We start from the raw sequence: 13288 nt of genomic DNA on the forward strand, positions 1-13288 counted from the left end.
CTAATCATGTGCTTCTTTGTACATCTTCAGCGAGGTTTCTTCTGTCGTTTAATGCTCTGTGTTGAGGCATTCCTTCCGAATTTCATCGAGTATACTTGTCAACGAATTTTTCGCGTTCACTATCCCATATCCTCCTCACACAATCTGCAAACCGTCTTTTCCGTTTACATTTGTCTCGATCACGGTCGTCTGTATGCGCATGGTACATGCAGCAATTGATGTAGTCAAGACCACCTAAGCCTGACCTCTTCGCCAACAAAACACTGTACTTTTCTATGAGGCCAACCAGAAATGTACGTGGCAGATTCTCTTTGAACCACCCAGTGGTAATACGATCCATGTAGCTTCCTTTGCATACCATATAGCGGCAATGCGCATCAATGAAGAATGTACAAATGAGATGCTCGTCTAACAAGTTCTCGAAAGCATACTTGCTAGCATAGAGAAAAGTAGGGTTGCGTATTTCGTCTCGATCAAAGATGGAGTCAACGATGTGGTTTTGTGCAGCTTTGCAAAAATCGGGGACCAGAAACCTATTACCAAATACAACCGCTTTTGTCAGAACAGTGATGTATGGATCGTCGTCATGTTCGTCGCTTGGGTAGGTCTCGAGCATGTGGTCGACTTCTTCTTCTGTTGCAATCTTCTGAGTGTATAGCCAGTGAACGAAAACCCCAAAAGTCTTCGGGTCGATATCGTTGAGGGTAATTGAGTTTTCTTCTGCCTCCTTCCAAGAACCATTAAGAGCGCTGGAGAAGTACTTGGAGTGGTATGTGAGCAAAGTCTTGTGTACGTCATATTGGACTTTCTCTGATCCAGCTTTTACGACGACGAAACCCTGTTTCGCGCTGGTTCTAAAGTATATTTAGAACTAAGCGTCTTCAAGTGCAAATATGAGCGAAGAATATACTCACCCGAAGAACAATGCCTTTTTTGGTGGATTGGGTTCAGTTGCTTCCGGAGTGCATGGAGTCGCCATGTTCACAACACAATCCGCTGAATCCCGCGTCTTGCCTTTGTGTAGGAGGCTTTGCGAGTAATGGAGGATGGAGGAAATGAAATCGCTCGTTGTGGTTTCAAAGCACGTAGTGCTAGCGCATTCACTTCAAGGTGAAAGTGAAAATTTGCAATGAGCAAACGCCTAGATGACTCACTACTAGTGCGGGCTAATCTTCGCAATTCTGCAGCAGATGCGTTAATTGCGAGTGAAATATATGTAGAAAGTTCAACTGAATGTTCTAGAGGACATACTCAATCATCCGTTTGTCTTACTGGACGCTATCAGGATAGAGCACTCTCATTGTGTCACTTGAATATTACTACAAACTTGGATCTGAAATACTTTAAATGAGTATGAAAGATAAAAAAAATCCTATTACCTAAGTAGGTTGAAAAATGTGGGAAACTTTACGCTTATTCCATTCACCAGAGACTGCTACGTTGCTCGTATCCCGCTTCTCCCTTAGACACCATGCATTCCCTGAATAGCGACTATTGCATATGTTTTTATCAACTGCCGCGCGTCCTGTAAAACCTCCGTCGAGAATGCCGACATAAACAGCGACGCGGTGTTCTGTTTTGCCCGTTGTCTCGCATATGCGCGATGCGGAGACCCGAGATTTGCGCAGGCTCACCAATCACGTGTCACCACGCCAGCACATCAATCCACCACCGACATAAAACTAGGCTGCTTCGATACAAAGAAACGCCACAGACTTCTACTTCGAGAGCAAAACAGACGTAAAGAGTAAGTCTGACAAGATGATCTCGGAGAATGAGCTGAGCAGGGATGCCGAGGAGAGCCTTGCAAAGGACGTGTTAAAAGCGTGGAGGAACCGGTTTATGGTTTTCCCCGTACGATATCAGATTCGAACATTAGTATCATAATTTCGGTTCCGTTGGCCAAGGAAACGGAGAAGAACTCAGCACCTTACTACTACTGCTTCTACCTAGAAGATCGACAAAGCCAATATATTTCCTGGTACAAATTACATTCGGACACGCCAGCTCGTATTGAACAACAAGATGAAGCAGTCGCCATTAAGAACCACTGTGCTCTTGTCTCTCCTCGGAGTCTCGACAGCACAGACAAGCACTTGGGGCGAACCGTTCACTGTCGAAGTCTCAGCCCCAGCCGCTGCTTCGACGGATGCCCCCATCCCTAGTCTTGCCTCGCCATCAGCAGCACCAACATCGACATGGGGCGATCCATTCACGGTCAGCAACAGCCCAATTGCTACTTCGCTCCCAATATCCAACGGCATATCCACAAGTATAGCTGTTGACACGCCAACGTTTGTGTCGAGCAGCACGGTTGTGAGCAGCGCGGTTGTTAGTACTACATTAGTCGTGTCGTCAGAGTCTAGCACAACAAGTGTTCAGAGTACGACCAGCACTACGGATACCTCTTCGAGCAGTGCAAGCCCAACAAATTCGCCCGAAACTTCGCAGCCTACCGGTGCTGCTGCACATGGGAGGGGGTACGGAAAGTGGACTTTTACCGGAGCAGTATTGGGCGCAGTAGGAGCCATGTTTGTTTGAGAAGATACATGAAACTTGGCGGATGAACGGAAATATGGCAGACTAATAGGAAGAATGGGTCGCGGGTAGTCGTGTATGTTGCCACACAGCTAGGATTGCCTGTACATATGTTCCCGAATCGGTGTTTCGTCCCCGCCGGGTCATTTACCCCAACACTTAATAGTAGGACCGAGAATAAAACAATGCTTTCTGGTTTCCGATAGGATAAATAAGCTGAAATGTTTCAACGCACCGAACGCACCAGCGAAACTTTGGTTATACATGAGTTCGCGGTGCACCCTGTCTTTTTAATATAGGATGCACAGCAGTCTGCCACATACAACGGAACGTGCGGGGCTCTCAACCAGGTGTATTATGACTATTTTGCATATAGATCGGAATATACTAGTCCAGATGCAATAGTATTTTACGCGTAAAAGAAGATGATTATTCCGTTTCTTATTTTGCTAAGATACGTCATGAATTCGAAGTGGAACAGTACTATGTTGGGCAGACATTGTTTGTATGGAAAACTGACAAAGCCAATATTTTTCACTTCGACAGGAACCCCTGTATATTCTGCCATATGCAGCGCACGGCTGTATGAGAAAATGCACCAGTGGATGAGAATAAGTGCTGCGGGAAATTATGTCGATCGGCAACATTATATAAAATAATAAGCCTTTGATTTCTGTCAAGCATAACTTCACCGTGACATTGACTGTCTCCTGGAAGCACAGTTTAGTTTCTCATTCCACATCTTGAAATATGAAGTACATAGTCAGCCTCGCCCTCGCGGCAGTCTCTGTTGGCAGGGTTACCGCATCACCTATCGAATTGGAGGTTCCCGTATGTTTCCGCTTCTCGAAGAAACTCTCTTCACCAAACTTAGCAAACTAACATTTGCAATAGCAAAACAACAGCAGCATCGTGCCCTACATTGACTCCAGCCTCCCAAACCACACCATTTACTTCCCAAGCGGCGTCCCTAACGCTGACTCGGGCAAATTCCCTGTCCTGATCTGGGGCAACGGCGCCTGCAGTATTGATGGCACTTCGAACCAAGTCCTCCTTAAGCACGTAGCTGCGAACGGATTCCTTGCCATCGCCGAGGGCGTCATGGCGCCAGACACAACCAACACGACGCGGGATACGGCGATGAGCATGCAAGGCCCGTCCAATGACAAGACTATGAAGCAGGCTATTGACTGGATCCATAAACATGCTGGAAAAGGCAAATACGCAAATGTGGACGCAAGCAGGCTCATGACAGCGGGCTTCTCATGTGGTGGGCTTGAGGCTGCGTATAACTTCCCTGACCCTCGAGTTGCTACTGTCGGCATTGTCAGTTCTGGCATTGCGGATGCGGATAAAACATATCTGGCATCTACGTGGAAGAAGCCAGTGCTTTACGTTCTGGGTGGCGCAGCTGACCAGGCAACCCCCAATGTGAGTTCTTCCATGTCGATATACTGTGTCAAGAAACATTTCCAGGATACATATACTACGCAGATCATCCCTTTTGCGACAGTCTTTTGTTCGCGAATACTGGCTAACATGTTGACCTACAGGGTAACCGCGACTTCAAGAACATTCCCGCCGGTACTCCCAAGTGGAAGGGAATCCTTCCTCTCGGCCATGGAGGCGACCTTTGGCACACCAACGGCGGTCTATTTGGCAAAGCTGTGCTCAACTGGGCACTGTGGAACCTCAAGGGTTCAGAGGATGCTGCTCAGTATTTCAAGAGCGGATGGCAGGCTGATGGATGGGATGAGGAGTCTGCGGACTTGAATAAGCTGAAGCCTGTCGGACGTCCTTAGAATCTATCGTCCTGAATGTATTCTCGAACTAGAGTAGTCAGTCGTTACTAAATCATTCTGTAGCTCGCTATCTATGTTTTATGTACATGAATAGGGTGGGGCCATATTACTTGCTTCGAAAAAAGCCTTAGTTTTGTTCTATTTCTAATAGTTAATGCATGGAAAACATGATAAAACGACACACATCCCCTTCTTCAGCCCTACCTAACGTCCTTCAAGCCACCACTGACGCATGGAAACTCAGAAGAATATTTTCTTTTTCATCTTCCTGCCTCGGGATACCAAAAAGTAAACAGGTTTCAATATACACAATTACGTCGTTTTCCAGCGAACAAGCAGCGTGTTCCGGCATCCTTTCTCATCCGTCGCATGCCGATTTGCAGCCTTAGTTCCACCAACAGTCCCCCCCATCACCGTCATCGTCGTCATTTCCTCGCACCAAATGTACCTTGTGCACCAAGAATCCAGTACACTTGCAGCAAAACTAATTCGGTAGTTTACCACAGCCATATTGGGACACAATAGTTAGTAGAAGCTAACCAACCTAGCTCACCGTCCGGTGTACAGACATACCACCTGATGCGTCAAAATCAAAAACATGGCAGCCACACAATGTCGCAGTGGGGAAGGAAAGCAAAGAAGGGAGAATATAAAAAAAACCCTGATGTCACTTTGAACAAAGAGCCTTCTTGGTCACACTTCAGTGCAACCTCACACCAACTCCCATTAAAAAGACAAGTCAACGTCGAAAACAAGAAGTCTAAATATAGTGTTGCACCAACGCATGCAAGCGCACAATGCTGCACATGCGCGCCCTCCAATTGTTGCTTTTGGCTCTGATCTGGATGCGGATACCCGCTTATCCTACTTAGGTGCGTTAACTATCGCATGCACACTCAGCAAAAACCCCCATGACACCCCACACGCACACACACTGTGTGGGTCGAGGGGAACCAACGCCAAACCACAGAGGCTTAGAGGCTTAGAGGGGAACGGCGTAAACCGTGGTTCTGTCGCAGTAGAAGCGCAAAGATAATGAATGATGCTGAACCTTGTTTTCACAAACGAGGTTTGTAAAAGGCGGAAAGGGAGAGAGAGGGAAGTATACGTCATTTTTGCAGTACGTAGTAGCAGGTTCGCACCTGACCTGGGGCAAGAGATTGGCGGGGTTGCGCGCTCACGCAAGTTGGGTAAAAGTCGTTGTGCGGAGGATGCGGCAAGTAGTGGGAGAGGCGCTTTTTTGATTTTGCTTGTACTACGACGGCATTGACGGAGTGCGGGTAGGGCGAAAGCTGGGCCTATGGAGAGGGGGGGGGGGGTGTAGCAAGGCGTGTTTCACGGCGGACAGGGCAGGAGAAGGTATGCGAAAGGCAAAGCATGTTAAGATTTTGTATCAGATGTAAGAATAACATACATGTAACTTGTCAAGAGTCTTGAGGGTTAGACAATGGCATGGCGAAGGCATAGAATGAGTCACGAGGCATTGACGATGGGTGTTTGAAGGAAGGTTATACAAGTTCCATATTATCATTACTGCTACCGCTGTACAAGCTCTTTGCATAGCGTTTCAACCTCGACAACATTGTACAGCCCTATTTGCTTTGCGTAACTCATCTTTGAACTAGAGGGATGTTTACAAGGGTATATGATTTTCCGTTTTCCAAAAACAGTTATCCATTGCTAATATATCGTACACGGACAAAACATAAGACAGGATATCTCAATGTGGAAAAGCAAGACGCTTAGGCGAAGTAGACCAGAGCAGCAGCAGCGCCGACAATAGCGGCGAGGGGGTTGGCGAAGAGAGAGTCAGCGCCGGAAGCGGTGACCTCGGGAACGCTGGCAGAGCCGGTGGGAGTGCGAGTAGCCGAAGGCAGAGGGGTGCGGGAGAGAGTAGCAGAGCTGATGGTGGAGTTGCCAGCGGGGGTGGAAACAGAGGCGGAGGGGGTGCTGGAAGCAGCCGAGGTCATGGAAGAGGAACCGGAAGCCGAAGAGCTAGGGGAAGCCGAAGAAGAAGCCAAAGACGAGGGCTTGACGGAAGACGAGGCGGAGGCGGAGGCAGAAGGCGAGCTGGAAGAGACGGGCTTGTCGTCGGAGGCAGCGCCACCAGTGAGAGGGAACTGAGCAGAGTAGTTGACAGTGTCGCCGCGCTTGATCTCAAGAGCATAGTCGCTCTCGTTGGGGAGATCCTTGCTGGGGGTCCACTGGAACTTTCCACCGGTAGCAGTGGCTGTAGTAGAGTCAGTATATAGAAGACGGTTCTTGTCGAGGGATGGCAAACGTACTGGTCAGAGTGCCAACGGTATCAAGGTCGGTAGACTTTCCCTGGCGGAGGATGAAGGTGGTGGGGACATCATCGGCCGGGGAGTAGGTGATGGTGTAGGAGTTGCCAGCAACGACACCCTGGGTAGGGAATTCGTTGATCTCGAGGGCAGCGACGAGAGCAGCAAAGGCCGCGGAGGAAAGGATAGCCTGGAAGAAGCGCATGGTGGAGGTTTGGAGAGAGAGAGAGGTGTTGGATTACGGGGTAATAGTATTAAGCTGAAGATGGGAGTAGTTGGAGAAGAATGAGTGACTGATCAGCGAGGGGGCGGCTTGAAGGAAGGAAGGAAAGAAAGAGGAAGAATGGGAGGCGCAGGGTGAGATGAAATAAAAGACGGGACCCGCGAGCTGACGGTATATTTTTGCGCCGGGTGCAAACGCCCTTGGAGCGGCAGAGGGAGCAAGATTTGGAGCCGGAAGCGGGCTAGACTGTCGACTAATGAGAGATGAAGCTCATGCGGCGCGGCGGTGATTGGCGGGCAGGTGGGCTGGGCTGGGAGCGTCCCCTATAATGGCTCGCCTACGTCTCGACCGAGGGCCTTGGGCCAAGAGGCAACCCTGGGCGAGTCCATGGGGTGGTGTGGGTGCGAGGGTGAATGGTGAATGCATGGCCCCCTTTGGTGTGTGACTGGCGCCGATGGTACCTGGCATCTAAGCTGCTTGCAGCCTAGCAAAAAGCAAAGCCAATAACCTGGGGAAATTCAGGGGCTATCCCGTCAAGGCCCCTCGTTGCGCAACGGCCCAACTGCATGCGGATATTAATATGCACGCCCGTTCCAGAGCCATGTCGATATATACCTGAGCACGTCGTTGGCGATGAATGCTCATTGTGAGCGCGCGACTGTTGTCATGGTCATGTGCGTCGCGTCCATCATCTTGTTAGTATATCCCTTGCCGCCATGGCCACCATAGCCACCACCACCCCTAGCACAGGCGGTCAGCTGGGGCTCCACACAAGCCTTGTCGTTCCAGATGAACGCCGGCTGTGCCAGCGAGCCCTTTGGCGCCCAGGAGCAGACGTCATGTCTCACTCATGGCCACGACCCTCACCACCGCCGTGCTGCTGCCATAGTCTTGTCGACCATGCACGCAAGTATATAATAGACCGACAAGGCGCCGGCTTCGACGAGAGCGAGAGCTTCAGGACCGGCAAGACGCCGGTGATGAGCTTACGACATATACTGTACTAGTTCATATGGACGGAGCAGATACTTCTTAGACAACGGCCCGACGCTTGGGGCTCCACCCACAAGAGATTCAATGCTGGGCACTGCCGTCTGTCTAGACGTGGAGAAGAGGGCGCGCATGCGATGTGTTTGAATGTATACCGTACTAGTAAGTAAGAACCCGAGTGGAGCATCAACAGGTTTGGGGAAATATGTACATCTCGCCGCGGGGAACCACCTGTTCGCCGTCGATAAACCCACATGGTATCGACTTTTGTCAACTGTGCAGCCATGGGGGCGTGCGTATGCCTTGCTTTGCACACCCTTGCTCCCATGGTCTGTGCTACTATCCCTCTCTTCAGACACGGCACAGCATAAACATACTACATCTTTGCCACTGCCCCATCTCACACTTTGTCCCAAAAGGCATCGAGTAACGATTTGGTATCTTATCCGATCATGTGCCCACCCAAAAGGCCGCCGTAGGCAAAGCAGGCTGTGTGTGCCGGCACATGCAGTCAAGGACCTCTGCCGCCTTGTTGCAAATACCGGCTGCTTTTGCAAAAGTGTCATCGCCGCGTCACGCACTTGTCCCCTTGCGGATTCCTGTAAACTTATTTTTTTTTGCGCTCTGACAAAGTGATTATTACTAGGTGTACGCAAGCCACTATCTGGCCCAATTAAGCTTTTTTTGCGTCGTTCATACCCGCCTGCTCGCGAGAATTGCCATCTTTGCTACGCTCAAATCTAGACACTCATCTTGTACTACACACCATGTCTGCACACATATTTTGCGCCACTAACGATATTAAAATGGCAAATGTCCTCTGCGCCAAGTAGAACGCGCTCCCAGCGTTAGTAAGGTCTTTTTTTTGGGTGTACGATTTGGGTGGCAATCTTTAGAAATATAGACAAAAGTTATGGTTGGCGCAATTTTCCTTATTCTAGGGATGTATGGGTCCAAATAACGCCGACTGGCTGGGCGAAATAGTACGTTTGCAGACATGGCGTGAAGTTGGCCAAGTCCCTACATAACTCAGCTACTAGTGTATGACAGAACTCAAGATATCTGCACCGCTCTTCCCGCCCCAGTTACGTGATAATTGAGTGTATTGACTGGTACAGTGACCCATCTGCAGTGACTAGATGAGTAGAGTATTTTAAGATTAGAAACGCTTTCAATAGCCAATCAAGAAGAAATCAGGAAAGTATCTCCAGCACTAAAACCTAAAAATATCCTCTCTGCATCTCAGAAGTCGAAAAAGGAAATCGATTTCAATAATGACATGCTCTTCAGAAACCGGACAATACTTTTCAGTGTTAGAGGGGGAGAGAGAAGATTCGCAATTCTCGACCTAGATCACACGCTCCCCCAACAACTCTCTAGACATATTTCTCCTCCTCCCAAGCCGCTTCGCCCTTGATGAACGTGTCAATGTCCTCTGGAAAGCAGTTCTTGAAGTCCTTGACCGCATTCGATTCCTGCTTATCTTGACCCTCCATTGCAGACTTCTCCTTGACCTGCGTTGCCCGCTTCTTAGAAGGCAGCTTCGAGGGTGTCTTGTCGGCGTCTGAAACCTCGGCGTTCTTGCGCTTGCTCGGCGTGCTTACGGGCGTGGTCGGACCTACACACATCCACACTGGTCAGCCCATCATCTTATATACATATTGAGCACACGACGATTGTTCACTTACCGCGTTTGGCTGAAGATGCCACGGGCTCAAACTCCTCGCCGCCTTCAACCCGCGCCCTGAGCTCCTTGGCCTTGGCAATGACAGAGCGAAAGTCGTGCTGGAAGCCATAGGCCGACTTCTTGCCGTCGAGAGAACTCATCATTTCATAATTCTTCATCGACAGGCTAGTTATGCCGGTGCTGCAGAGGACAGCGGCGACAACATCGGCACTGAACATCTTGTCGGCTTTTTCGGTGGCTTTGGGTGGCATCACGTTGGTTTTGGTGATTGTGTTGATGATCGAGTCGCTTGGTGTGATGCTGCTTTTTGGACTGGATTGTGTTGTATGTACTCAGTGCAGTGATATAATTTGAAGGTGACCACGTCAAGAATAAATGGATGGGAGACTACTCAAGGAGTCAGTTAAAATAGGCCAAGTGTCTCACTGCCATACGTGCGCAGTGAGAGAGAGGCTGCTGTCTCAATGGTGTGCGTCAGTGATGGTGAAAGCTGGCCAAGGGATTAGTGTAGGCTGCACTCACTTTCACTGTGATATGGCATGTCCACCACTGTTTGTGAGCATCAGTCGTGACGAAGCCTTGGGGGTGACCCCAGGTCGAACGGCCTCTAGCGCAAATCTTGGTGGTAGTAGCAAATACTTAGATGAGAACTTTGAGGACTAAAGTGTACATTCCAACGAAAAGCGCTATAGACATAGGGCAACTTCACTCATTTACTAGGAAGTGACTCCGGCATCTGTGATGTCAAATCACGGGACTCACATAGTCGTCTTGCTCAACAACCTAGTAACTTCCATAGCCATGTTCCCACATCACACACCAAATGCCTTTTCCACCACCTTTACCCCCGACGCCTTGCCATCCTGAGCCCAGTCACCCATATCCACAAGGCGATCTCTCTGAGCCTCCAGCTCTCTGTTCATAATATCCTTGTCTGGATTTCCCACGCTTCGCTTCAGCTCCTCAACCATCTCTCTCGTCTTTTCCATCACGCTCTTGGTAAATGCATTGTCCTGGCCGTGACTCATAGGCGCAACATCCAAGACTTGCTTTACCAGCATCATCGCGATAAGACCCATGTTGACACCGGGCGCGCCCACACCCTCTTCGGTGCCTGCAAGGTATGCCGCAAGCATCGCCATCTGCCATGTCTGAACAACTCGGACGGGATGGAATGGCACCGGGTAAAGCTTGGGCAAGATGTACTTGTATCGTTTTGCGCTGTGTGCCCATGCTTCTTGATACTTGCCCACCGAAAGGAGATTTACAATGAGCTCATCGCGAATCGAGGCGTACGGCTGGCGGTACAGAGGCCAGTTACCGGACTCACGGCATGCCTTGAGGGATTCTTTGAGAACTGGAATCACAGCCTCTGCATTTGGCGTGCCTTGGACTTGCTCATACAAGGTGAACATCTGCTCTTGATTGCTGGCCAATGCCTCAAGTTCTTCTTTGCTGGCGACAAAGTCAGAGTTTGCTGGAACGAGCCAATTGTCTTCCTGGTGCGTGGCTTTGTCTTGACATTTCGCACACCGGCATGTGAAGAACCAACGTGCCTGGAGCTCGTCTTGTCGTTTCTGGTACGGATGCGTCGTGTCAATGTAGGATATAAAAATCTCCTTATCCTTTCTGATTGGCCGTAGAGTCCGAATACTGATCAGGGGTCCATCCATCATGATGTAAGCATTTGGGTCGCAAGAATGGTTCATCTGGCAGAGCGTGGGGTCCACGATGATACCCAGTGGGTCCAATGTTGGTGTGATGAGCGTCAAGGCGTTTGACATTACCTTGCATGATTTAATAGTGTGTGCGCAAGCATTCAGGTTCCACTTACCCGTCCATACATTGCAGCAACAAAATCCTTGTCGAAGATATTCTGTGGGAGAGCAAATTGTGCGGCACCCATAGCCATCATTTCAATATTTTGGTATGTCCCATTCCGTTTGAAGTCGTCAATGTGAGATGGTAGCTGGCAAAGCAGTTCCCACTCCTTGTCAGGTATAAGGCCATGCTTCCGCCTTGTGAGTAGTTCCATAGACGCTAGGAATGCTTTTGGGAGGCCCCTCCCAGCCATGGGCTTAAGGATCTTGCACTCATGTCTATGCCCGCGGTTCCACGCTTCCTTTTGGCAAGCCTAAAAGCGTCAATTGGCGACGAGGCAAATATGCGGCGATAGCACTTACCTTGCTACAATACCTAAATCTCTGGCATGCAGCACATTTGCTGACTTCTGCACCTTCTGGCACATATAATCTTGTTCCTGCCGACGCACCTTCGGTCCAAAGATAGCAATTTGCGCAGGTGTCGAGTAAACGTTCCGTCTCTAAAGAGCCCACGAGAGGGCGCTTGAACCTAGCAATCTCTTCCCCTGCACCAAACCTCTGATTCGCGAACAATCCATTTCCGACGCTTTCTCCTTTGTTGTTCACACAGACATTCGACTTGGCAATGTAGTAGGGTGCTGGGTTAGCTATCGAGGCTTTCGGCTCATCTGACATGCTATGGTACTACGGTATCTTGACGAATGGTTTCGGTTAAACGTGCGGAAACTGAATAAGAAGGACTATGGTTAACACAGCTCGTGCGACGTCATTGTTTTCCGTTCTGGAGCAGCTTTGAACGCGCCAAAACGTGAGTTTAGCGGAACTAGGCCCGTCTAGGCATGGTTCGTCCATCCCCTCACTACTACCACGGCGCTTCGTACATATCATCTTCTTGACCGGATCACTGCCACGAAAACAAGATAGATCGATGAATGAATTCCACAGGTTGGCGTGCGACATTCATATCGCACGCTTCATCTAAAACATGTGACACAGTGCGAGGGCCTATTAATATGTTATAAATGGAGCGTCCCATGCGAGGTATGGCACACGAAGCTCCTCGTGATACAGCATCTTCCATCCATAAGCCCCTTGCCTACCGCTATAAAAGATACTTCTGATGCGTTATTTTTGGTGCCACCATGGCGCAAACCACAACACGTCTTCAATGCCATTACTGGCGACTACCCCACGGCTAAAGATGTCGCAATACCGCTCTGCCAAAGATATATATGCCTTCACCACGCAGCCGAAGAACAACAACAAGACCAAGAAATCTCCCCAAAAGAATATTGAAACCATCACGAGTGACCTCGAAAACCACTACCAAGACCTAGATCAGCCTGCCCGCGAGCATGCCCTGGTCCGCGATCTTGTAAACGACTGGAACGACCGTCGTCTGCTTGCTCTCTGGAAGTGCTTCGAGCACCATCCACAACGAACATTTAGAGTTGTACGTGCGATGGGATTGGATTTTGGCGAGGTTAGAACGGGTATGGTGATCAGGCGCGCACTTCGCAATCTGCAAAAACATCCGCAAAAAGACCGCTTTCTGGTGGTGGCGAGGGCACTTCATCAGTCTGGGAATAGTGACGCTGTGCTGGGGCTGGAAGATCCGCAGTATGTGTTGAATTGCCACGATGGCTCGGAAGATGTGTTGTAACGGCGATTCAAGGTTGTATGCCACGATTCTGGGAGTAAGCTATCAGTACACTGTTGCTTCGGACACACCAAGTGTCTGGATACTACCTCAGAGCTTCATGTTCCCATATCCTTCAAGGCCATCAAACAACAGCGAGAACGTGGGAACGTTGATAGTCAAAGGCTATTGAAATCAAGCATACCAATATACGCTTGTTGCTGTTGACACATCTCGGAGCCATGTCTCTCGTTCGCCCATATGAAGCCATAATGGATGTTTGATAAAGTTCCGATTAGACTCC

General features: G+C 49.4%; 7 protein-coding genes across 7 annotated transcripts; 2 read left to right on the forward strand and 5 right to left on the reverse strand.

Moving 5' to 3' along the window:
• Nucleotides 1–8: 8 nt before the first annotated feature.
• On the reverse strand, nt 9–1095 carry COCSADRAFT_144764 (uncharacterized protein). The gene is made up of 2 exons (XM_007702991.1): nt 915–1095; nt 9–854 (listed from the first exon to the last, which is right to left on the reverse strand). The coding sequence occupies exons 1-2, from the start codon at nt 977–979 to the stop codon at nt 83–85; spliced, it is 837 nt and encodes a 278-aa protein (XP_007701181.1). The 5' UTR covers nt 980–1095; the 3' UTR covers nt 9–82.
• A 696-nt stretch (nt 1096–1791) lies between these two features.
• On the forward strand, nt 1792–2784 carry COCSADRAFT_37757 (uncharacterized protein). Its single transcript, XM_007702792.1, has one exon. It carries the CDS (start codon nt 2026–2028, stop codon nt 2539–2541), a length of 516 nt encoding a protein of 171 aa, XP_007700982.1. The 5' UTR covers nt 1792–2025; the 3' UTR covers nt 2542–2784.
• Nucleotides 2785–3250: 466 nt separating this feature from the next.
• COCSADRAFT_358937 (uncharacterized protein) lies at nt 3251–4340 on the forward strand (the record flags this gene model as incomplete). The annotated part of the gene is made up of 3 exons (XM_007702992.1): nt 3251–3369; nt 3433–3969; nt 4092–4340. Exons 1-3 carry the CDS (start codon nt 3289–3291, stop codon nt 4338–4340), a joined length of 867 nt encoding a protein of 288 aa, XP_007701182.1. The 5' UTR covers nt 3251–3288.
• Nucleotides 4341–5702: 1362 nt separating this feature from the next.
• On the reverse strand, nt 5703–7247 carry COCSADRAFT_37758 (uncharacterized protein). The gene is made up of 2 exons (XM_007702793.1): nt 6626–7247; nt 5703–6570 (listed from the first exon to the last, which is right to left on the reverse strand). The coding sequence occupies exons 1-2, from the start codon at nt 6825–6827 to the stop codon at nt 6083–6085; spliced, it is 690 nt and encodes a 229-aa protein (XP_007700983.1). The 5' UTR covers nt 6828–7247; the 3' UTR covers nt 5703–6082.
• Nucleotides 7248–9211: 1964 nt separating this feature from the next.
• COCSADRAFT_161420 (uncharacterized protein) lies at nt 9212–9773 on the reverse strand (the record flags this gene model as incomplete). Its single annotated transcript, XM_007702993.1, has 2 exons — nt 9212–9453; nt 9524–9773. The coding sequence occupies 2 exons, from the start codon at nt 9771–9773 to the stop codon at nt 9212–9214; spliced, it is 492 nt and encodes a 163-aa protein (XP_007701183.1).
• Nucleotides 9774–10176: 403 nt separating this feature from the next.
• COCSADRAFT_144768 (uncharacterized protein) lies at nt 10177–12107 on the reverse strand. The gene is made up of 3 exons (XM_007702994.1): nt 11706–12107; nt 11357–11656; nt 10177–11309 (listed from the first exon to the last, which is right to left on the reverse strand). Exons 1-3 carry the CDS (start codon nt 12018–12020, stop codon nt 10335–10337), a joined length of 1590 nt encoding a protein of 529 aa, XP_007701184.1. The 5' UTR covers nt 12021–12107; the 3' UTR covers nt 10177–10334.
• A 107-nt stretch (nt 12108–12214) lies between these two features.
• On the reverse strand, nt 12215–13214 carry COCSADRAFT_334930 (uncharacterized protein). The gene is made up of 2 exons (XM_007702995.1): nt 13095–13214; nt 12215–13036 (listed from the first exon to the last, which is right to left on the reverse strand). The coding sequence occupies exon 2, from the start codon at nt 12919–12921 to the stop codon at nt 12679–12681; it is 243 nt and encodes an 80-aa protein (XP_007701185.1). The 5' UTR covers nt 12922–13036; nt 13095–13214; the 3' UTR covers nt 12215–12678.
• Between the last annotated feature and the right edge of the window lie 74 nt (nt 13215–13288).

This window comes from Bipolaris sorokiniana (assembly GCF_000338995.1).
Source record: "Bipolaris sorokiniana ND90Pr unplaced genomic scaffold COCSAscaffold_9, whole genome shotgun sequence".
Lineage (NCBI taxonomy): Eukaryota > Fungi > Ascomycota > Dothideomycetes > Pleosporales > Pleosporaceae > Bipolaris > Bipolaris sorokiniana.